The sequence below is a fragment of the Numida meleagris genome, chromosome 1 (genome assembly GCF_002078875.1).
Source record: "Numida meleagris isolate 19003 breed g44 Domestic line chromosome 1, NumMel1.0, whole genome shotgun sequence".
Classification (NCBI taxonomy): domain Eukaryota; kingdom Metazoa; phylum Chordata; class Aves; order Galliformes; family Numididae; genus Numida; species Numida meleagris.
Window position 1 is genome coordinate 73,250,107 of NC_034409.1, and position 24,273 is coordinate 73,274,379.

The 24,273-nt window shown below is 41.8% G+C and overlaps 1 protein-coding gene across 4 annotated transcripts; it reads left to right on the forward strand.

Annotated features, from left to right (window-relative positions):
* On the forward strand, positions 1-22,642 carry CD9 (CD9 molecule). Of its 4 annotated transcripts, none has more exons than XM_021393715.1 (8): positions 1-95; positions 12,674-12,776; positions 16,228-16,325; positions 17,527-17,601; positions 18,974-19,066; positions 19,635-19,724; positions 21,570-21,653; positions 22,302-22,642. In XM_021393715.1, exons 3-8 carry the CDS (start codon positions 16,260-16,262, stop codon positions 22,365-22,367), a joined length of 474 nt encoding a protein of 157 aa, XP_021249390.1. In that variant the 5' UTR covers positions 1-95; positions 12,674-12,776; positions 16,228-16,259; the 3' UTR covers positions 22,368-22,642. The 4 variants fall into 4 exon arrangements, with proteins under 4 accessions (XP_021249390.1, XP_021249367.1, XP_021249373.1 ...); XM_021393692.1 differs by lacking the exon at positions 1-95 and adding an exon at positions 156-341; XM_021393698.1 differs by lacking the exon at positions 1-95 and adding an exon at positions 612-753.

The following is a 24,273-nucleotide window of genomic DNA, read 5'->3' on the forward strand; positions in this document are numbered from 1 at the left end:
GCCAGGTAGTAAAGCTCCTTCCCCTCTGCCTGTCCTGGGAAAGCCGCGCCCGTGCATCCCTGGGGCTCCGGAGCCACGGAGCTGCAGGAGGTGAGGTGAGCAAGAGGCACTGGGCCGGGGCGTGGACAAGGGAGGAGAGAGGGTTGGGCTGGCGGGCCTGGGGGCGGGAGGCGGGCAGGGACTTGCCGGGGCAGTACTGAAGGAGTGGTGCGCATCGAAGGTGTCGGCGCTGTACTTGTCTTCATCGCTTTTACTTGTTGCTATCTGTCAACAGAATGCCTGTTAAAGGAGGCATTAAGTGCATCAAGTACTTGCTCTTTGGCTTCAACTTCATATTCTGGGTAAGAGACCCGCGCCTGGCTCTGGGAGGGGACCTTCTCTAGCACTTCCCCGACGGGGTCGCCCGGGAGGCAGCTGAGCTTTGCTCTGACTGCACGGAGCGGGAGCGGCAGTGGTTGTTGTTGCTTGCTTGTTTGGGGATTTGTTTTTTCCTGGTTCTTCTTCCCCTGTCTATCGGAGGAGACACGCCGTGCTCTCTCCCCTCCCCCAAGCTGTAGGGTTTCCCCGCCACTCCTGCTCCGCCGAAGCCTCCAAGGGTCGGGCACCTCTGCCCCGCCCTCGTCGAACTGGTATTACCGGGCGCCCGGGTAGGGGCCGTGGCGGTTCCGCACTGCTCTTTCTGGAGCCGGACCTGATTCGCCGGTCTGGAACCGGCCGGCAGCGTTCATGAGAACCTTGCAGCCCAGTGGTGAGGTAGGACTGGGGCCGTCCGTGCTTGGCAGCTCGGGGGCGGCCTTCAGAGGCTTCCTGGGCCGTCAGAAGGAGCCTAAGTAGGATTCATAGCCAGCACACTGTTTTCTTTCTAGAAAATAGTTCTTTAGTCTTTTTTAGAGCTACAGTTGGAAAAGGCAGGCTGCATATCCTGCTTGTTAATGTGTGAGGCAGTTGGATGTGAAGGTAGCTTTTCCAACACTGTGTACCACGCTTGCATGGCAGCTCACTGAGAGTTGTACTCCTAGGCAGTATGGAGGCTATTTTCGTGTGCAGACTATTAGGGGGTACTGAATTAAATCCTTGCAAGGTAGCGCTTGAAGTCACTGTTGTCTTGTACATTAACTTTTCTTGGTGGGGCCCTCAGCTAAAGACAAAGCTTCTGCATCAAATCTTTTAGGCAATGCCTCCTAAAGAAAACCCTAAAATGATTTAATCTGTAATAGCACACAACAACAAGTGGGAGTTGTATCTCTAGTGTGGTTTTAGGTACAAATACCTCATATGCCAAGCAGTATTGGGAAGCATGGTGTAACTTAAGTTCAGGCTGCTGAATGGACATCTGGATTTAGTGCTGTTTGCCTTCTGGAAAAGTAAAGGGAACATAGTGCAGCTTTCTGTGTGCTGGATGTATAAGTGTGAGGTTAGCTTTCTGTGTGCTGGATGTATAAGTGTGAGGTTAAAGGGAACTAGTTTGAAGAGCAGTTCTTCCTTATTTCAAATAAAAAATGAATTTTCCTTTTGCTGTCTGCTGCTGCGGAGAAATGCATGTTTGACTTTTTTATGCTTATCACCCTCCGATGTGGAGAAAATAAACTAGAGTTTTATAAAGAAAGCACTTCTATGATCAACTGTAGTATTGCACATGGAATAACTACAGATCCAATGTTAATGCCTGTAATAGTTGTGATCTCTTAAAAATAGGTTTCAGTAAAGCTTAAAACAAAGAGGTCAAAGGCTACAGTTAAGGGAAATCAAGGGAACTTACATGGAAGAAGTTTACAGTGGCAAGACAAAGAAAATCCTAGACTGTATAGAATGGTGAGGAGGAAGTTTAGTTTGGAGGCATGTAATTGCTAAAGAAGGAGCTGAACTGCATACTAACTGAAGCCTCTGGATCAGTGAGCTGCTAAACTTCCTGTTGAAACAGGAAAAAAATGTTGATGTCTTCTTTCTTTAGTGCAGCCTTGCTGAAAAAGACCTGGGAGTACTGATGAATGGAAATGAGCCAGTAATGTGCCCTCACAGCCCAGAAAGCCAACTGTATCCTGTGCCACATCAAAAGAAGCATTACCAGCAGGGTGAGGGAGGTGATCCTGCACCTCTACTCTGTGCTGGTGAGGCCTCACCTGGAGTTCTGTGTCCAGATGTGGAGTCCACAGTACAAGAGAGAGATGCTCCTGTTGGAGCGTGTCCAGAGAAGCGCCACAAAAAGATCCGCAGAATGGAACACCTCTCCTATGAGGACGGACTGAGAGAGCTGGGGTGCTGTAGCCTGGAGAGCAGGAGGCTGCAAGGTGACCTGATAGCATCTTTTTAGTGTCTAAGGGGGAGCTACAGTACAGAAGGGGACAGGCTCTTCAGCAGGGTCTATGGCAGTAGAACAAGGGGAAATGGCTTCAAGGTCAGGGAGGGTAGATTTAGGTTAGGTGTATGGAAAAAATCTTTTACAGTGAGGGTGTTGAGGCACTGGAACAGGTTACTTAGATATGTGGTTGATGCCCTGTCCCTGGAGACTTTCAGGGTGAGGCTGGATCAGGCCCTGGGCAACCTGATCCATCTGTGGTGTCCCTGTTCATTGTAGGAGAGTTGGACTAGGTGACCTTCAGAGGTCCTGTCCAACTCTAAGGGTTCTGTGATTCTTTTTCAAGATACAACCTTTCTAGAAGCTGTTATAATGAAACCGTTGTGCTGGCAAAGGCACTGCCTCAAAGACAATCCTAGAATGAGCATCACCACATGTCTGGATGGGGTTTGGAACTCAAAATAGTATCTCTTCATTTAGCTTGGAAGGCATCTGCTTCTTGGGAATTTCTTAGTGATCAAGTCCAGGAGTTTGACTCAGTGCTCGGTAAACATGAAGCCTGCTCTGTTAACGGGATAGGAAGGAGGAGTGGTAGGTGAAGGAGATGCTTCTGGCCTGCAGGACAAGCTGTATCATGTGCTGATACTGCATATGCCTAGGGAGCCTTGGAGTAGCAGCTCTTGTAGTAAAGCAGCTGCCACTCCAAAAGGCAGAATGGCCTTCCTAAGGGTGGCAATGCTTACTCTTGACCCAGATGTGGGAAAAGGATGGATAAAGGTCCTGTAAGAGAAGAATTTGAGGTAGATCTTAGAATGGTTCAAGTTGGAAGGAACGTTAAAGATCATCTAGTTGCAACACTCCCTGCTGTAGGCAACTCTGCCACCCGCAAGATCAGACATTCCAGGGCCCCATCCAACCTGGCCTTGAATGCCTCTTGGGTTGGGGCATCCATGAGTTCTTTGGGCAATATTTAAGAAGGTTTTGATGTCTTTCCATAGTTGTCTTATCATTCTAGAGGTTAAAAGTCTGACTGTGCGTAAATTGTCTGAGTGCAATTCTAATACCAAATCAGCAACTGTTTGGCTGTGAAATCCCCAAGAGGAGTAAAAAAACCTTTGAGGAGTAAAAAAAAAAAAAAAAACCTTTACTTAATTGTACATAGTCCAAAGTTTTAGCATTCTACTGTCCAAGAGCTACTTAACATTGTCACCATTGCTATGGTTAGAGCCAGTGTGCCTCCTGAACCAGCAGAAAGTAAAAGATGGCATGAAGTGTGATTAAGTTCATATTTATTTTTAAAACAGTTGTCCTCAAAAGGACAAGTGAGGAATGTAAATGTCCTGCAACAAGCATACAGGTATGTACAGGTGGTGTATTAGGTGACATGTTATCTCTCTTGAGATAACCTATAAGGGACTTGAGAGAGAGGGAGGAGATGGGAAGAGCAAGATAGCTGGGTGTTGGAGGTTACTAAAACAAAGAGTGGGAAACACAGTTGAAGCTGTATTCCAAGAAGATAAAAGTCCATAAATGCTGGCAGGCCAAATAAAAATGTGGTAAGGCAAGCCAGAAGTAAGCTTTACAATAACTTGCAAAAAAAAAAAATCCAAATAATATACCTCATCTTTGGAGACACTAGTAGCAGGAGGCCTTCCAGAGTCCTTAAATGCAGTAGCCAGTCCAGGTGTAAGTGTGTTGGTAGTCAAGTTTTGCAGTACTTTCCTTTGCTTAGCATGTTTGAGGAACACCTTGGGTGTCCTGTGGCATAAACTGTCTGTGACTCCATCTCAGGATTAATCTCTTGGTGGGAAAAAGTAGTGAAATTACAATAAAAAATGCTGACTAAAAACTTGCCAGGGCTAAATAAATGTGCTGTGCTTAGGTAAAACCTCTGGCTTGCTGCTACACCTCAGGGCCAGGGAACTGGAGCACAGCAAACTTGATGCTCTTTACAGCCCCTAGAAAAACAGTATAGTGGCATATATGGTGCCTCTGGAATAGGCTGAGGAGAAGATTCTGTTTTAAAACGTTGGTGTACAGATGGAGATGTGACATTATGCAAGAAAGAATGGCTACTGTAAGGAAGTCAGGTTGCAGTTAGCTTTGAAGCCTTCAAAAGCCTGAATGCTGGGGGAGGAGTGAAAGCTTATTACTACTAGCTTACTTTTTTGTATGTCCCCTAGAATTTTAAGGGCTCTCTGGGATTGCTAAGCAGTCCTGGAGTGACTTACCAGTGTGATACCCATCGACAAGAAGTGTCAAAAGGAGAACTACAAGCCTGTTGGCATGACTTCAGTACTGGGTAAGGTCATGGAGCAGATTGTCTTGTGTATGTTCTCATGGCAAGTGCGGACAACCAGGGAATCAGGCCTAGCCATCATGGATTTATGAAAGGCAGATCCTGCTTGACCAATGTGATCTCCTTCTATGACCAGGTGACTCACCCAGCAGATGCGGGAAAGGCTGTAGATTTAGTCTAGCTAGACTTTAGTAAAGCTTTTGACTGTCTCCCACAGCATTCTCTTGGAGAAGCTGTCAGCCTGTGGATTAGACAGGTGTACTCTTTGCTGGTTTTTAAAAACAAACAAAAAACAACAACAACAAAAAAAAAAACACCAGCCAAGAGCAGAGTGGAATGAAGTTAAATCCAGCTGGTGTCTGGTCACTAGTGGTGTTCCCCAAAGGTCAGTACTGAGGCCAGTCCTGTTTAATTTTTTTATTGATGATCTGGATAAGGGGATTGAGTGCACCCTCAGTAAGCTTGAAGATGATGCCAAGATGGGAGGAAGTGTTTATCTGAGGGCAGGTAGGCCCTATGGAGGTATCTGGATAGGCTGTATTGACAGTCTGAGGCCAATTGTATGAGCTTTAACAAGACCAGGTTCTGGGGCCTGCACTTCAATTGCACCAACACAGTGCTGCAGAGTAGCTGGGAAGCTGCATGGAGAAAAAGAATCTGAGAGTGCTACTCAACAGCTGGCTGAACATGAGCCAGCAGTGTGCTCAGGTTGTCAAGAAGGCCAATGGCATCATGGCTTGTGTTAAACATAGTATAGTCAGTAAAACCAGGGAGGTGATGCGTCTGTATTCGGCACTGGTGAGGCTGCACCTCTAGAACTGCGTTCAGTTTTGGGCCCCACACTGCAAGAGAGACACTGAAGCCCTGGAGCTTGCCCAAAGAAGGGCAACAAAGCTGGTAAAGGGTGTGGAGCGCAAGTCTTAAGAGAAGTGGCTGAGGGAACCGGGATTGTTTCTTCTGGAGAAGAGAAGGCTCAGAGAAGACCTCTTTGATCTCTACAACTACCTGAAAGATGACTGTAATGAGGTGGGTCTGGCCAGTTTTCCCAGGTTACTAGTGATAGGATAAGTGGTAATACACCAGTGAAGATCCAGGTTCAATATTTCAAAAAATTTCTACATGTGTGGTGAGGTGTTGGAACAGGCTGCCCAGGTAAGTGGTAGTCACCATCCCTGGAGTTTTCAAGAAAAGGGTGGATGTGGCACTTAAGGACATGATTTAGTGGACATGGTGGTGATGGGTTGACAGTTGGACTACATTATCTTGGAGGTCTTTCCAACCTTAATGATTCTGTAATTCTTTTCCAGTAGTGCTATCTCCATCTTTGCATATCCTGTAAGTGCTCAACATGTGAATTGGGAGATCAGTCCTGGGGAATACCACTGCCTGCCCTGCTTTGTTCTGATACCCTTCCTAGAAAGCACACTGATGGGATGCTCAGCTAGTTTCTGAGCACAGCCCATCTGATAACTTTTCTTTCTTCTCTTCTATTTTCTTGCTGTTATGGTCAGTGTACTCCTCCCTGGACTTGTACACTGCTATTCTGTCATAATGCTATCAGCACTGCTGCATAATACTTAGTAATAAAAGCCATACCAGTTACCTTTTTTTTTTTTTTTTTTTTGAAGCTTGAGTTGGTGTGGGGAAGGTAGATATAGAGGTTCATAAAGAACTAATAGATTTTGACATAACATCTTGAGTCTGGCAAGAAAATGATGGAAACTTCCCATAATATGCCTTAAACCTGCGTGGTGTTCACTGAAGCTGGCTCTGAACAACCTTAGAGTGAGCATGTGCCTGATTACCTCTATCTTTGTTATGAATTAGTGCTTCCCACTGAGCTCCCATAGCTTGCTGGGTTGACTTGGACTAGGTGGCAAAATCTCTTCCTAATAAACTTGTGGCAGCTCCTGGTGTGACTATGCATACGGTCGTGTGCCTGCATGCTATCCCATGTAACCTTGCATGGTGAGGAAGAAGTTAGCTCTTACACAGAGGAAGATCTGAGTCAATTTTTAGGTAGAATTTCTTCTGTTTGAGATGGAAAGAAGATGGTGGCTTTTTAGTGTACTGTTGGCATGCCGTAAGTAAAACCAACATAACAGCCATATAGAGCCTGGCATACTTTTTTACTTAATTTAAGTCTTCTGTTAGATGCAATGCCAAGCAGACAGCACTGAAAGCAGCTTTGTTTTTGTTGTTGTTATTGTTTTTTGTTTTTTTTTTTTTCTGATTGAATGTATTTCCACATACTAATTTACCTTCTGCTCAAGGTAGTGCCATGTACTTGATAGGAGTTATCAATAGACTTGGCCTAAATGCACCAAAATTGCAGAACATAGAGGCTTTTTCTGCATAAAGGTGCTTTGGAGGGATCTGCAATCTAAGCTCCATCAGCCAACTATTAGGACTTGCTAACCTCTTGGACCTTGATCAGGTTTTGTGTGTGAAAAGGCGATTTATTGGAAGATGTCTGCAGCGCATGCAGTGCTGTGGCTGCAGGGTTGTGCTTTCTCAAGGTGGGTCAGGGTAACAAGTTCAGAAGGGACTGAACAAAAGTCTTTGAGAAGAGTAGTTAAATCTGAAACAAGCTTTCCAGCTTCCTGAAATAGGGTCATGGTATTCTGACACTACTGTGTCATACATTAATAAAATTTCGAGCCTGAGCAGCTCATATGGTAACTTCTGATGTTTCCCCCCCAGTATCATTAAATGTCTCCCTGTGAAAACTTTCTACTAGCAGACTATAAAATCTCTGGCTCTGGGAGGTGGGGAGGAGGGGGAAATCATAGTGGAAATGGCTTGATAATTCCACCCTGTGACTAAACACTTTAAGGCAATACTGAAGCCAGCCCAAGTATAGTGAGGAGAAGGCAGAGTATTGTCACTTCTGCCTCCGGAATAGATCAGCTGTTAGTCATCTCAAGTACAGAGCAAATCTCTACCATGACACAGATCCTTTGTCAGCTATGTCTTGTGACAGAGGAGGCTAAAAGCGTTGTTTTGGAGATACAAGGCTGTGTCACACCCTTAGATACATAAGCCCTTAGTAATAGACTGGCTTGAGAGAAGGGTCACTGGGAGACTATGCCATGGGAGCCACAGAACTGCAAAAGAAGGGGGGTGGAAAAAGGCTGGAAAGGCCAGGTTTTTTTTTCCTCTCTTGCAACAGGCAGAAGTATGCACGTAGGAGTAGAATGTTTAGAGCAATGGAGATCTCACTTTTGACATCGCGTGCAAACAAGAAGCCTCTGTAAAAGTAGAGGAGGAATGATCAGGGATTTTTATCCTTGTCCTTTGTCACTATAGAACAGAGATAAGTTGAGAAAGAATAATCTGGAACTTTAAGATAGTTAATAGTGGCTATAGAAAACAAGAGGAGCCTAATTAACTTGCAGTTATGTCTGTAGTATGCTTCTGCTTGTTATTTAGTATACATGAATTTACAACTGGAGTGTTGCTGCCTCAAACTTGTTTCTAATACAGTGAGTGAATAGTATCCCTTTTAACTACAAACTTTGTTCAGACTGGTGAAACTGTCTCCCAAGTACTCTTGCCAATATTTGTTACTGTAACATATTTCTAACATATTTCACAAGCATACAAACCAGTTTATTTTTGTAGGTTTTAAGCACATAGAATGCTAGCTTCAGGGAGAGAGATGGTTCTATTTTCTGTTAAATTTCCTGTTTTGGTACAGGATATTTGTACTTAGAAATATCTAGAATTACTGAACTTGCATGACAATGCAGAAGCTCATCTGTTAAATTGAGAAAACATTTAAAAAACACACTTCTTAGCAGATCATCTACTACTGGAGAGTTCAGCTTCCAGGCATCCTGGGCAGGGGGGCTTGAATCCCTACGTCAGGGAGAAGAAATACAACTACCAAAGCCACCTGACAGCTACTGAAGTAGCACCAGGGAGCAGAAATGCTTCTTAAGTGCTAAGTGGTGAGTTGGAGCCTGAGCAGTTGCTGCTGCCTGCAAGAGTGCAGTGGGGCCTGCTTCTTCCTCTGAGACCCAAGTTAGTGCACTATCTTATTCAATTCTTGTTTTAGTGGAAGTAATTCCAGACTTTTTTTTTTTTTTTTTTACCTTTGGCTTTAAAATTTCCATTTTTAGCTCAGTTGTCATTGTGGTCAGGAAGATCACAAACTGGAAAAACAAATTCACTTCCCTTAAGAAATGGAAGCAGAAGTCACTTTTGTGAGCATACCATGATGAGTGATCACTTTTAATCCCACTGTTTTCAGTGATACCGAGCTGTTCACTGATGCCCTGTGATTATCCTGTTTTTTCACAGGATAGCTACATTCCAAAGGAGAAAGCACCATACTGCATTTAGTTATAGTGCTTGGGGTGTGTTAAGCTTCTTCAAAAGGAGCCATATCAAGTACGTCAAGACTTCCTAACATTAACCAAGCAGTTTCTTTCTCTGAAAGAACATTCCACTTTGTTTAGTCTTGCAAGATTATCTACTTGATGTAGTGTTCTTACTTCCTTCACAAATATTCTAAAGATCTGCTGGATTGTAAATGCTGTTTTAGTTGTGCAAACCTTCACTGTGCCCTGTTCTGTTTGCAGCACAGCCCTTGAGCTCTCTGGTTGAACACTGGAGCTTGTCAAACAGCAGAAATATATAGCGGTACACAGTCAGGCACTCTTGAACTCTGCAGTTCATGCGTTCTTAGGAAGGCATGAAGAGGCTGCAGGTTTTTCTCCTAACATTTCAGAACTGGATACCTGTAAAAGCTGAAGGCTGAATGACCCCAGAAAGGAGGGCTTTATCAGGGAATTAAATGTTGGGTGACTGGAAGGTAAGCTGGAAGTATGTTGGGTTTTTTTTGTTTTTTTTTTTTTTCTGTCAGCAAGACTTTCTGGTATTTGAGATTGCTCAGGATTTTCCTAAGCAATGCTGTAGTGGAATGCCACATAGAGCAGGAACTTCTCTCCCTGCAGTCCCCTTGGCAGCTGCTTTTCCTTTGGGGTGGTGCAATTGTACAGTACGTAGAGGTGACACACCCTTATGACATTTGGGTGTTGCATCAAGGTTCTGTGGTATGATTTGGTTATTCTGTCAGAATACTTCTAACAAGGGAAGCTCTGGCTCTGTGCAGGCTTTGTTCTTGCTGTATGTATTATGACTAAGCCTGTACCTCTGCACATGGCACTAAATATCATAGAATCATAGAATGGCTTGGGTTGAAAAGGACCTCAAAGATCATCGAGTCTCAACCCCCCTGCCAAGTGCAGGGTTGCCAACCATTAGACCAGGCTGCCCAGAGCCACGTCCAGTCTGGCCTTGAATGCCTCCAGGGACGGGGCATCCACAACCTCCCTGGGCAACCTGTTCCAGTGCGTCACCACCCTCTGTGTGAAAAACTTCCTCCTAATATCTAACCTAAATCTCCCCTGTCTCAGTTTAAAACCATTCCCCCTTGTCCTATCGCTATCCACCCTCACAAACAATCGATCCCCCTCCTGTTTATACGCTCCCTTCAAGTATTGGAAGGCCACAATGAGGTCTCCCTGGAGCCTTCTCTTCTCCAAACTAAACAAGCCCAGTTCCCTCAACCTTTCCTCATAGGAGAGGTGCTCCAGCCCTCTGATCATCTTGGTCGCCCTCCTCTGCACTTGTTCCAAGAGCTCCACGTCCTTCTTGTGCTGGGGGCCCCAGGCCTGGACACAGTACTACAGATGGGGCCTCACAAGAGCCGAGTAGAGGGGGACCACCACCTCCTTCTCCCTGCTGACCGCTCCTCTTTTAATGCAGCCCAGAACACAGTTGGCCCTCCGGGCTGCCAGCGCACACTGCTGGCTCATGTCCAGCTTCTCATCCACCAGGACCCCCAAGTCCCTCTCCGCGGGGCTGCTTTCAAGTACTTCTTCCCCCAGGTTGTTTAAATACCTGGGATTGCCCTGGCCCAAGTGCAGCACCCTGCACTTGGCCTTGTTGAACCTCATTAGGTTCTTGTGGGCCCACTGGTCCAGCCTGTCCAGGTCCCTCTGGATGGCTTCCCTTCCTTCCAATGTATCGACTACACTGCTCAGCTTGGTGTCATCTGCAAACTTGCTGAGGGTACACTCGATTCCATCATCTATGTCATTGATAAAGACACTGAAGAGCACCGGTCCCAGGACTGAGCCTTGGGGGACACCACTTGTGACCGGCCTCCACCCTGACATGGAACCATTTATCACAACCCTTTGGCTGCGACCAGCCAACCATTTCTTAACCCACCGAACAGTCCATCCTTCAAATCCATACCTCTCCAATTTGGAGAGAAGGATGTGATGAGGGACCCTGTCAAAGGCTTTGGAGAAGTCCAAGTAGATGACATCCATCGCCCTCCTCCCATCCACCGATGCCGTCACTTCATCGTAGTCATCAAATATCATTTGCATAGGTTTGGAAACCTTTGTGTGGGTTTGGCTCTATGCATTATGTATCACTTCATCTTTTTCCCAGCCTCAATCCTGCAGCTCTTCTCAGGGGCAGGCTTAGCAGGTATGTGTCTGCTGTACAGATAGTGCTGTTTTTTCCAGCAAAGCTGTCTTCCTCTGAGAGCAGCCTGTCTCACTTTTCCTCACTAGTACCTGAGCCCTTGAAGACTTCAGTTAGGATGCTTTCTGGTGAGAAATTATAAGGGTGATACCTTCTCCTTGAGCCCTTTCTTAGCTTGATCCTTTATCTAGTATCAGTCTTGAAAGCTTTTTTTGAGAGAGAGAGAGAGCCTAGGAGGTTGGAATAGATAGCTATAGGCAACCAGGGTATGCCTGCCTTCAGTAAATGTGAATATTCCTGTAAGAGAACAAGCTCTCATTCTTCAGAGAGAACGCAGGGCCAAGGGTTAGGCTTGGTGTCTGAGTGTGTTCACATGCCTTCTGTGGGAATTCTTTCCATATTCTTGCTGAAAGTTGGCATTTGAAAGTAAACACCTCCCTGTTTCTTGGAGGCGATTCAAGAATGTTGTTTCCTTCTAGAAGGGACTTCTCAAAGATAAGGCTTTCTTTTTTGTTTTCATGCATGCTCAGCCTAAGTGGACTTCTGGACTTGCCAAGCTTTAAGATTATTGGTCTTCATAAACTTTTTTTGTAGTGTGTATTGCTATATGCATGGTATTTATTTTTTTGAGCTTTTCTTCTGATTGTTAAATGATATTCAGATAAAATAAAACCTGAAAAGCACATGCTTTACTGTTCTAGTTTGTCTTAGTTGCTGTCTTTTGTTTTTCCTTGCATGCAATGAAAGCCCTAGTTTTCTTATAGAAAGTAAGATCAGGCTTTTCAATCTATTCAAAGCAAATTGCCAGTGTTTTCTGCATAAGTGTAATTCCCTCTTTCTCAACACTTCTGAAGCCAGTCACCTTCATCAAGGAGCTAACTTAAATGTACAGCTTGCCGCAAATGCAAGCTCTATGTCAAAAGGAACCTGGAGGGCATACAAGCAAAAATGATATGTTGCAAAGCTAAATATTACCTAAAGCTTAACTATTCTTCTGGGTCAGCCCACAGCGATGTTGTTATTTTAGCAGCCTTTATTTTGTGCTTCCTGTTGGTGTGATAACTTATCATATGTTTGCCCCTGCTTTACGAATGAGAGCATTCTTTCTAAATTCAGTACTGCAGTACACTTAACTATCATCAGTGTTTAACATGCTAACCACTTTAGCTGGCCTTATAATACATGGTAAGCTGCTTTTCTTTACATTACACCTGTCCTTCATACTTAGTATGAAAGATCTGTAAGCCATGCAATATCATTAGTGACCTGGAATAAACTATGGGTGGAGTAGTCAGTGGAAAATCTGATACTTGACACTTCTGTAAACTTCGGTTATTTTCAGTTTAAAAAAAAAAAAGCATGGCATTGTTCTCTTTAGTTCTACATTAATATGCAAGCAGATCTGTCAACAAGATGCCTCACATCAGGAATTGACTTCAGTCTTATTTTGGTATCCCTATCTTCATGCTGGTTCTGTCACCTCTTTGTTAAATAACAGTGCTAAATCCTGTGATTAATTCTGGTGTTGCTAGGGTGAATTATTGATTGGTCTTATTTACTTGTTCCTACAGCTTGCAGGAACAGCAGTTCTTGCAATTGGACTATGGCTTCGGTTTGATGTGCAGACCAAAAGTGTCTTTGAACTGGAATCCAACAACACAACATTCTATACAGGTAAGCTGTGCAGTAACTCAGTGAGATAGATCACTGTTTTGCTCACAGAGTCCCTGGCTACTTTCTTCTTTTCCCAGAATTGATAAGCTATACAAAACCACAACTGCATCCCTTCCTATCTCTGAAGAAATGTACATACTATTGTGAAATTCCTACAGTTCTATGTATATTAATACTGAAAATGTCTTAGTACAATGTCTTAGTCTGTGAGCATCTATTACAGTCAACCTAGGTCAATATAGTTTTAGATAGGCCAGGTAGAGTCTACTCCTCAGTATTTTCTGATCTTATAAGATCTCAGTCTAGGCTTTCTGCAAACAAAGCCTGGGATACCTCAATAGTCAAGTAGGTGGTAAAGATGCATGGCTTTTATTTGTTCTGATGTCTTAAAATCTCAAGTGGCTCTAAGATCTTGATCTCTACAGCCACTGTCAGGTTTGGATGGAAGGACACACATTCCTCCAGTTACCATCAGTAGATGCTCAAACCTTTCTTGAAACAGTAGCTGAGCTTGAAGATCACAAACAACTGTGAACAAAGAATTAAAATATCTGTTTCTCACTTGTGTCTGCCATCTTATGCTTGGATGCTCACTGTACACAAATATTTCGTGTCAATATACTTCGTATAGCACATGGGCTTGTGTTCTGTACTGGCTGCATCATTCATTAGCCATCCCCAGCAGGTCTGTCTTAGGCAGCTTTTTATGATTTAGCTAGTTGAGCCATTTTCAGCATCCAGACAGATATCTAAGGGGTCAGTGAAGACGATGTAAGCCATCCTGGCATGTACTGTTTACAGTGCAGCTTTTGGGTACCAGGTACTCTTGCAGGATATAATGTTAGTACTAAGTTAAGTTTTTTAGAGACAATAGCTGGGAAAAACAAGACATACTCTTGCATCATCATGAAGCAGCTACAATCCACGAGCATATGAACTGGCAAGAAAGCCTGTATTCCACTGATATGGTAGTAAAGTGGGTTCTTCCTGCAGCTGCCCAGATTTCCAGATGCTTTTAACTGGACTTTGGGAGAGGAAGAGATCTAAACTTAACTGAGCTGAATTTTGAGTAGTCTAAAACAACCCTTTCACCTCCTAAAATTTATGGCAGTTTTGTAATGTTGTATTTGAGTCTCTGTCTGAGTACAGTGAAACAAACCTATTTGAAGTCTGTAGATTAAACTGATTTTAGGAAGAGATTAACAAGAATTAATGGTTTCACATTTTTACAGAGTGTCTCTGTAAGGGACACTGTCTCTGTAAGAGAGGGAGAGGAGGTTCTTTTAATATATGTATACATGACGACAAGATTAAGACACAACAGGTCAAATGTTAGCCTGACCAATTTTTTACAAATCCTAGTTGCTTAGGGAGATTGGGAATGGAAGGTGGGCGATAGAAAAGGGATAGGAAACAAAAGAAAAGAGTCCTTATAGAAAGCAAGAGAGAGAGAGTCACCACTGTGGGTCCAGCACTGTTTGTAGTGCCTCCACTGATCTCAGAAACTTGTCCAGTCACCAAGGGGGATGGGAGAAAGGCAGGAAGCTTCACAGCAAGCAGGCCCCAGGGGGTTCTATTCTAAGAGGTTTTTTTCTCTTAGGGAATTCTTCCATCAAAGGTTTCTTTTCTTTGAGAGTTCTTCTCCAAAGTTCTTAGTTTAGTGGGGACCTTTTATCCCCCATTTCACATCTTTTTTTTTTTTTTCTTTTTCTATTTGTTAGTGTGACACATCTGGCCCAACAGATAAGCCAGCAGGGAGTGGTGCCTTCGTTGCTGTGCACAAGAATTATCGGCTTTTGCTGTGGTCACCTCCTTAAGCTGCACCCCTGAAAAAGACTGCTTTTCCCTCTTCTGCTTATCTTTACAAACATAAGCAGAAGTACTGTGGCATGGTGACACCCTCCACTCACCCCCCTAGATTTGCAGGTAACTAGTTAGAGTCTTATCACCAAAAAGGCCTCATGAAGTGAGCTTTGAGCCAAAAAAAAAAAAAAAGTTGTTGTCTTCCACACAGAGCTAATGACTAGCTGCAGTTTTCAGTAGGAGGCTGAAAGAATCTTCCAGCTTGCACCTAGTAAGAAAGCAAAGGGAGTCTATAAACAGAAGGGAGTCTGATGTTTTCTGCAGTCTAAGAGTAATAGGACAAGGGGGAATGGTATTAAACTAAAAAGAGGGGAGATCTAAATTAGATGTTAGAAGGAAATTTTCAGAGTGGTGGGGCACTGGAATGGGCTGCCCAGAGAAGTTGCAGATGCCTCATCCTTGCAGGTGTTGAAGGCTTCTTATGCCCATGGCAGGAGGATTGGAACTCCAGGGTCCCTTCCAACCCAAAATATTCTATGGTTCTATGAAGTTACCTCAAAAGTCTTCTGTACTACTATAAGGAAAATTTAAAATAAGAAGTTCTTATAGACTTCTTTCCCCCCATAATGGGATAAGTTTCAACTGGGTTTAAAAAATGAAATTGCTGACAAGAATAATCATGTACATAGGCTTAATCAAGTTAGATGTTTATTTTGGCAAGTTATACCTACTGGTTTGTTAAAGAAAGCCTTTCTTAAACCAGTGTTTGATTGGGTGTCTGAACGCCAGAACTGTATTTTTTGTCTGTATTGATAGAAATGTCAAAGTAATTTTACATGCATTGTGTTGATATTTTCACCACCTTAGTGATACTTCCCAGCCATCCTATGGGACTTGTGTTTTCCTAGCTATCTCTTATTGCTTTTAGTGGCTAGCAGCTGAGGAGCTGTAATTCTTGACAGTTCCCAAGATTAGAAGATATTTGGGCGTAAGAGTACTTTAGTCCAGAGCTGTTTGCTCTCTCTACTTTAACACTTGCTACTCAAATTCTGGGCAAAATGGTCTATAGATTTATCTGCTTGGTTTAAAGTATGTGCTTTCAAAAAGGCAGAAGATGTTGAATTTCATTTAGTTAGAAAGGCTGTCAAGTTAGGCAGCTGAAGCGTAGACATATGGCACTGTGGCTGGTGAAATAATTTGGTATTTCCTGATGGACATGTGGGGTACAAAAGCATTTAAAGCTTTGACAGGTGATTGTATTGTCTGCTTGCATCAGGAGAACAGGTACTGAAGGGCATCAAGAATTTTGAGATCTTGATAAATCACTAGTTCAAACTAACTGCAACACTCTTTATTAAAAATCAGTATATAATTTGGTCTCTGAGTCAGTTTTAAGTGTGTTTATAGTTTTATTCAGATGGCTTTATCTTGTGCTTTTTCTAAAATTTGTGAAACTGCAGCAATGGTGCACATCAGCTGTTGTAAGTTGACGTTTTTTATTAATAACTTCCCCACAAGCTCTGAGATGATTACTTTGAAAATTAAGCACATCCCTCTTTTGCTTTTTAAAAGGCCATTTATAGATCAACTAACTTGCTGCTGAGGATCCAACTAGTTTGTATGAATCTTTGTTTCCTCTCCTTCCTAGGAGTTTACATCCTAATTGGAGCTGGTGCACTCATGATGCTGGTTGGCTTCTTGGGATGCTGCGGTGCATTGCAGGAGTCACAGTGTATGCTTGGACTGGTAAGCGTGAGTGCTTAAACAGAGTAATGTTTAAACTTAGCAATAAGATCAGAAAGGAAGGCCAATATTGGCTGTGGAATAAAAAAGAACAGATACTAATTGGATAGGTTTCACAATGTTTTAATTTATGCTCATCTGTGTAGTGCTAAAATGTTTAAGTAATGACATTTAGTTTCTATTTCTGGCACTGAATCAAAATGTATGTTACATTTGAATGTAAAATGACCAAGTTAATGACATTCAGACACTGAGATGTTAAGGGAATGGGAGACTGTGTGAATGCAGAACTAAAATCTTGATAAGACTAATGCTGTTTATTAAACAACTTGTTCTAAACTCTGAATGCTGTGTTTGAGACCAGTACTGGGGTATTTGATCCTCAAAACAGCACACTTTTGCTGTTCATAATCACTGGATGAACTAGTCTAGTTGACTAGTGTTCTTCAAGTCAGTTGTTGGAGAGTAACCCCATTTTTTTCAGATTACTGGGACTTACTCAGTTCAAGCATGTCTGTACCTTTTGTGGAACTACTTATCCAAACAACCAGATATGGTTAATAAGACTACTATAGTTTTCTGGTGGAAAAATAATTCACTTCCTATGTAATGGAAGAAGCTTTACCTTCCTTGCAAAATTATGCCTCTAGTCCAATATTGTAATTCTGAACACGACTTTTTAAAGTGCGTTTAAGTGGTCAGTGTTCTGGAACTGATAGTCAATTGAACATGAATGGTGTTATTTTTATTTCTAACACATGTAACTATTAGCTCTCAAGGAGGGCTCTCAGGTGGCATGCTAGGTAATAAGTAATCTTACAGCAATAAGGGTGACAAGCCAGAGAAAGTATGTTAACTACTATGACGCCTGTGAGACCTGTGCAACTTCAAGTTGGGGTTAACAAATAATTGGTTTTAATTAACACTGATCAAAAAAGCAGGACTCCTGCTTGGAAAACATTGCCAAGCTTACTGATGCTGTCAGGAGGAAGTGTTGAGTGTATGTCCTATCCCCTGTTTTCAACCAGTGTTTCAGACCTTCAGCTAAAAACAGGTTGAGTGATAGTTCTCACAAGGCTGAACATTGGGAACCAAACAAGCTTTCAGGGATGTCTGCTACTGGTTTTTTTTGTTTTGTTTTGTTTTGTTTGTTTGTTTGTTTGTGTTATGATGTTGGTTAATGATGTGATCTTTTTTTTTCTAGTTCTTTGTCTTCCTCTTTGTGATTTTTGCCCTTGAAATTGCTACTGCCATCTGGGGATTTGCAAATAAAGAAAAGGTAGGTTGCTCTTAAGTAACAACCAAAGCTATCAACAAAACCTCATCTGAGACCTCAAAGTGAATGTTCTTCACTTGAAAGACCTTGTCTGTTAGTTTCTGATTCTTTCATTGTCACAGCTTTTAAATGCAAAGATTTTTCCCAAAGCTGCAGGCCTTAAACTATATTGCAGTTTTCTTAACCCTTACTGTCCTTTGACAGCTTCTTTTTAAATTTAGGAAGACTATGTGCCTGTGGAAATGTAGATGTCTAGTGAAAAGTGTACCAGTAGTAGTCAAATATTGATTATCTATGTAATTTGGAGGAGGAGGGAGAAGGCTTGTTGCAGCCAAATATGAGAAACTAAACACTAAGATTTAAAAAGGCTGCAGCAGAGAGGCCAGAACCCAAGGTGCTGTTGCCCCTTACAGATGCCCTCTGAGTGTCTGCACTGTGAAGTGAAGCAGGCCTTCAGTAAGGTCTTACCATTTCCAGGAAGGAATTTGCTGTTAAAGACTAAATGTCACATGTAAGCCATGACTGTTCTGTGTTCTTGCCTCAAGTTGATATACTCCTCAGATATCTCTTTTACTATTTGTGGATGTTGACATGCTCTGAGTATTGTCTCGTCACTGTGTATGAGTTTACATGACAGCAAGGCACTGAGTTGGCTGGGTTTTTGGTGCAGATGCTGTGGTGAGGCCTTCGATACCAGTCATGCTGGGAGTACCACAGATTATTGCTGACCTAACAGTTCAGGAATAGGAGGGCTTTATGCTTAATCAGATTCATGTAAGCAAAACTAGCCAATGTGAGAGTGCTGCAGGCCACAGAAGTGGAAATGTTGGTAGATATGGGAGTACTGGCCTCCTATGCCAGGGAAACTCTGATGTAGGTTTGGCTCTGAAGTTTTTGGCAAACAGTTTGAAACATCAGAAATAATTGAAACTCTTTGGATATACTTTGTAGATTAGAATTCAGTTTTGCTTCTTAACACTCAGATTTTTTTTTTCCAAATTGAGTGCTTGGTTCAGGGTTGTTTTGCTGCTTATGTTATGCAACTGGGGAATGTAGTGACTTCTAGAGTATAGCAATGAGTAGGAAATAATTCTGTGTAACCAATGGGGAAAACTTAGTTTTCTCAGTCCTCCTAGAATTTCATAGTTCTGAAGGGAAGCTGTGAATCTTATCTGTTTAGGTCAAGCTTTTAATGTGAGTACACCATTTAGGCTTATTTGTTCCAAGTGAGTAATACTGTCCACCCCATTTCCACTCTCTATTTCTATATATCAAAAGGGCATTGTAGACTGTAGAAGTTTTAATGACTACTCTATCCAAAACAACTTATTAATCAAGGTAAAATATTCATAGAATACAACTATCTATCTTGTAGATTGTTGAAGAGTTACAAGACTTCTACAAAGAAACCTACGAAAAGAGATCTCAGCCAGCTGCCAGAGAAACCTTGAAAGCATTTCATTTTGCTGTAAGTACATAGTTAGTATTAAACTAGGTAGTAATACAGTTTAACATTGTTGTCTAACACATCCAGAATCCGGTACAAATCTAGTACCTTACTAACTAGGAGAAACCAAAGGAGCATTAGTAATAAACTGCGGCTCTTCTTGTATTCTGTTAGTGAATTCAGTATACTTTTTCCCCTTTGAAATAAGTAAGACTAGTCTTTTTCCTAAATAAATTTAAAAGCAAGCTGAGAAACTCTAGATCTCTAGCATTGATCTGAAGGTACCATGGTATGTGTAGTTGCATGTGTTTAAGAAGTTCATCCTTCATCTGTAAGGAGTACAAGCTGCCCCCAAAACTGGAGTGTGTGCATGTGTATATTTAATGAGATTGAGCTATTACTTTTGGAATCTTGTATTTTGCTATAAACATTGTTTTTAAAAGCCTTTTACATTAGTCAGATAGGCAGGACTTCCAAGCCAACTTGCATAAGGTCTGTAATAATAGCTAATGTAATCTAGTTCTTCCTTTTAGCAAATACAGAGAGGAAAAAATGTAACTTGGTTTTCTTTTTCTGTTTTCTGTTGTAGCTGAACTGCTGTGGTATTACTGGAGGTATTGAACAGCAGCTAATGGACACCTGTCCAAAGAAGACCTTGCTTGAGTCATTTGCTACAATGGTAACTCATGACTTAACTCTCCAGTAGCTCTACCAAATGAGTAGAATGAGAAACAGGCCTCTGAATAAAACCTTCCAGTCCATGGAAAATTCCTGTCATTCTTGATAGAGGCAGCCTATTCAAATAATCCATCCACTTTTAGAAATTCTACAGTCTACTTGTAGAAGGAACAAGCAAGATCAGCAGGAAATCAGAACTCTGAATCTGCATGGTGTTGTAGTCTATGTTGCTAAATTCAGGGGCATGATGAACAAATTAATGCAAAAACTTTGCATAAAACATTCCAGTGTTTTAGTGTCTGGACTGCTGCTATCATAAAGTGCCTTCCTGGTATGCACTGGAGCTGTTTCCTCTCTTCCCTAGGGAGGAGAACATGAGGAGGGAGCAAGTCTGAAATTTTAGTGAGAAATTTTCCAATTTGGAAAGGGGGGGGGGATGGGATAGGTAGTGCGTTGGTGTCGTGTCTTGCTTGGGTGGTTATATCATAAACAAATTCTCTGAATCAGATTCCAGTGTTGAAATAGTGCTGCAACGATGCCTACATGCCACAGACAGGAGAGGCACTGTTATAGTTCTCTTTTCTACTCTCTTCCTGAAGTTCTTATGAGTGCTTTGTGATCTGTATGTTCTAGGAGAGCCTGTACTAGTTCTTCCACAAAAACTGAGTTTGTTGTGACGCAGAGATCTCGGTTCATGTCTTGACTTGTTTATGCATCACTTGTTCTCTACCTCTCTCTACAGATAGTTTTGAGCCTGAGACATTTCAGTCTGTATTCAGATTCAATCTTGAGTCTTGTTCATACAGTCTGTCTGCTACACTACATGGGTGTAACAGAGGCAGTATGTAGGTTTATTCTGTTTCGGTTTGGACTGTTGACTTCATCTTGTAATGTGCTGAGGGCTTAGTCCCAGCTGTAGGAAAAAAAAAAAAAAAACAGTGGACAGACTCTAAGGTTAAAGGGATATAATGGTGTGGCTGATATGCATGACTTAAAGATTAGCACTGTACTGATTTTTCTGGTTTGACTGATTCATTCTTGCTGTTATATTCCTGTAATCCTCAAATCAGTCTTCTGTGCCTGGATATGAAACAATAAAATAAGTGGTATGTAGCAGCTTCCTGTGGTCTGTTGCTGGGATAGGACAGGAGAAGGGATGAGACTGACCAGCTACTAATATCTTAGATTTATACTGCTGTGTAAGTTTATTGTTCTTTTTCTTGGCTACTGTGCACCTTGAAGGGGAAAAGTCTACTTAAAATCCTTTTTAGTTGTAATTGTAATATGTTGTCCTGGTAACTTTAAACTGGCACAGGTATGAATCTGCACACGGTCTAGTACTTATGCAAGCAATGCAAATCCTCTCATTCATGTGCACCATGTATTTATGAGATGTCTCTAAAGATATAAAAGATGTTGGAAATATGAAGTCTGTCCTCAAATTTGTTTTGAGAAAGGCTGAGCAGTACTGCAGCTTAAGTGCTGACAGCCATTTGTAGCAAGCAAACTCTGATGCAGTAACTGTTGCTCCTGAGCTGACTGACTGAGGCTGTTGACAAGGGAATTCTGCTTTTGACAAGGTGCATTTAAGAGGGTTAAATACTCTGATTTAAACTTCTCTAACAACTTTATATTGGAACATCCATAGATATCCAGAAGGATGTTGAAAAAACAGGCCAACTCTAAGCAGCTTTTGAGAGCTAACTCTTCATCTCTATTACAAGTACACAGAGTATACCTCTGACTTGGTCAGAGGTGTAGAATCAGTCAGCAGATGAGCTCAAACAAGCAAACAAATTACTCTTTCAATATGTATGAAACACTAACAAATACGGTTTCCTTTCAGGCATGCCCTAAAGCCATTGATGATGTCTTTAATTCAAAACTGAATGTCATTGGAGCAGTTGGCCTTGGTATTGCTGTGATAATGGTGAGTTTGCAAATTAGAGGGTTGCTGCCTGGCCAAGGGTGCTTAGAGTACAAGTCTATTAACAATGCCAAATGCTAACTGCTGTCTGTGACCCTGTTCCACTAATGTTAAGTACCTGTAAGATTGTATGCTGTGGGTCCTTGAGACAACTCAGTAGGTGGGGTGCCTGGGGACTCCATGCTTCTACTTTGGATTAGGATCTGTCTCCTTGTAGCTTTAGCATTGGCAAAATGTTGTATTGAGTGAGTGTGGGGTGTGCAGGTTGAAAACAGGGGATGGTAACATGACCTGTTTGTTTCCTCTCTAATTGGCCAGAAGTCTGAAATAAGTGCTAATCAGAAAATGTGCACTTGTTTCTTTTCTTGGGAGAAGAATACAATGTAGATGCAATAAAGTATGTTGGGAAGATCCAATACTTAAGAGATTGGGTTGAATTTGTAGTTGATCTGTTTTGAAGTACTGAAGGTGAGGGGGATTGGTGAGAATGAACTGAAATTTAGGGATCAGAGGGAAAGGAGGTTTGGGGACATAAACTGTAGAATAAATTGTTAGCATGCATTTTGAGCCAGGAAGTATCTATGCTTTTCTACATCTTGATAAGAATGCTTTTTTCCCCTCTGATTTCTAATGAGTTTGTTTTCTTTACAGATTTTTGGCATGATATTCAGTATGGTTCTTTGCTGTGCTATCCGCAGAAACAGAGAAATGGTCTAAGAGCTGTAAATCCAAAGCCTCCGCACTATAAAATCTGTCATTAACTCTAGTGTTCTCAAAGCATTTCTACAATAAAATTGTATGTTACCTTTTTAATGCTTTATTTGATACCGATGTAGGTTTGCTTTTTATGCTATTGGTTAAAATGATAAAGTTATATCTGACTCAAGATGCACATTGTACATAAAATATCTGTTTTTCTTGAAAATTAGGTAATTTGGATATATTTATGTTTAAGGCAATTTCTTCTTTAATAAAGAGTAAGATGTATTGTATGTTTGGGGAGATTCATTGATAAGGGCATCAATGGAAATGTTTGGGGCCAGTTTGGATGGGGCTCTGAGCAACCTAGTCTAGTTGAAGATGTCCCTGCCCATGGCAGGGGGTTGGAACTAGACGTTCTTTAAAGGTCTCTTTCAACCCAAACCATTCAATGATTTTATGTTTATGTCAATGTAATTTTAGAAGACAATTCCAAAGAATGCAGAGATTTTTCATGATCTGCTTTATTGGTGCATATTGTGCAAGGTCTCATAATTTCACCTTTTTTATTGCATGAACAAAACTAGTTATTAAAAATGTTAGAGCTGTAAGAAAAATAGAATTAATGTCATCTTCATACAGGATGGTAAAGTATAACTGTCATACTGATGAGGCACAGGCAGTGGTACCCTGCTGTGCTGGGCTCTACTCTGAAGCCATGTGGGCTTTCTTAGCCTGTGTCGCGGCATAACGGTTCCCTGGCTTCTGACATGGCCTCAGTGTCTTGATGAGGCAAATTCCTATGGTGTGTACTCAAGATTTTTCTCAGTACCTAATTGTGTGCTTTCACTGTCCAAAACCACTGAAGTACATAGTCTTAAGGGCCAAATCTCAATTTTTTTTTTTGGGGGGGGCAGGGAGGGAACACAAAAGTTCTATTAGTTAGTGTAGTGCTCTGCAGTCACTGTTCATAGCAGCAACTAGAACTTTGGCTGTTGTGTTTTGGACCAAAAGTAGAAATGGGCAGGAGCAGCTGTGTTATTGAGGAAACCCTAGCTAAAAAGTTACCAGTTTTCCTGTCCTTACACTCTAAATGGCCTTTATAGTGTTTAAAGTATCTCCTGGTGGGATAGAAACCTCAAGCTTTACCAGTTGCTGCACTATAACTGCGTACTGTGTTCTTCTGCTGTAGTACCTCAGATATGTTCTTAGGAGTTTCTGGTCTTTGTCATCTATGTACTTGAAATTTTTCAGCAGTTCCTGCTTTTCTCTTGTAAGGACGTTCTCATTTGACATGAGAAATGTCAGAATTGTGGAGGGTTGGGGCTCCAGTTGTAGCAATAGATTAATGCCTGAATGTCTTGCCTTTGAGTTAATAAATTCAGGGGCTTATGCAAATACTAACTTTCCTCTGTAATGTATTGCTCTATTCTATTTAATGGTGTTTTCTTTAAAAATAAAAAATAAACCTAAAGGAAGTGGGAAGCATGCATTTAGTTTAGACTTGAATGAGCTCAGTTGTAAGTTCATGAGATAATGCTGTTGCTAGCAAGAGTGCAGCTGAGTAGCATCAGCTGTGGTGGTAGCTCTCAAACTGATGTAGAAGTCAACTGAATAGCTGGAAGGATAAGTTGCCATCTGCTTTCTAAAGAAGCTAAATGAGCATTTTCTGTGCACGTTAGTCTTTTAACGCTGCCTTCGTAACCACAGTGTTTATGGTAACATTTCGTAATTATCTGCCATCAAACTCTTTTTGGAAGTACTAAAACCCAACCTTCTGCCCTTCTTGAACATCCTACATGTATTGGTTGGAGTTTTCTGTATAATCAGCTCTCTTTGAAAAAAGATTTAGTTACTAATGGTTACTTGAATATTATTTTCCTTTTAGCAAGAACATGAACTATAGGTATAAAATCTGGTTGTA

Coding starts and splice junctions, on each gene's coding strand:
- CD9 (XM_021393692.1), top strand. CDS start 276: ATGCCTGTTAAAGGAGGCATTAAGTGCATCAAGTACTTGCTCTTTGGC. Junction 12,777..16,227: donor CAACACAACATTCTATACAG/GTAAGCTGTGCA, acceptor TCTCCTTCCTAG/GAGTTTACATCCTAATTGGA. Junction 21,654..22,301: donor TTGGTATTGCTGTGATAATG/GTGAGTTTGCAA, acceptor TTTTCTTTACAG/ATTTTTGGCATGATATTCAG.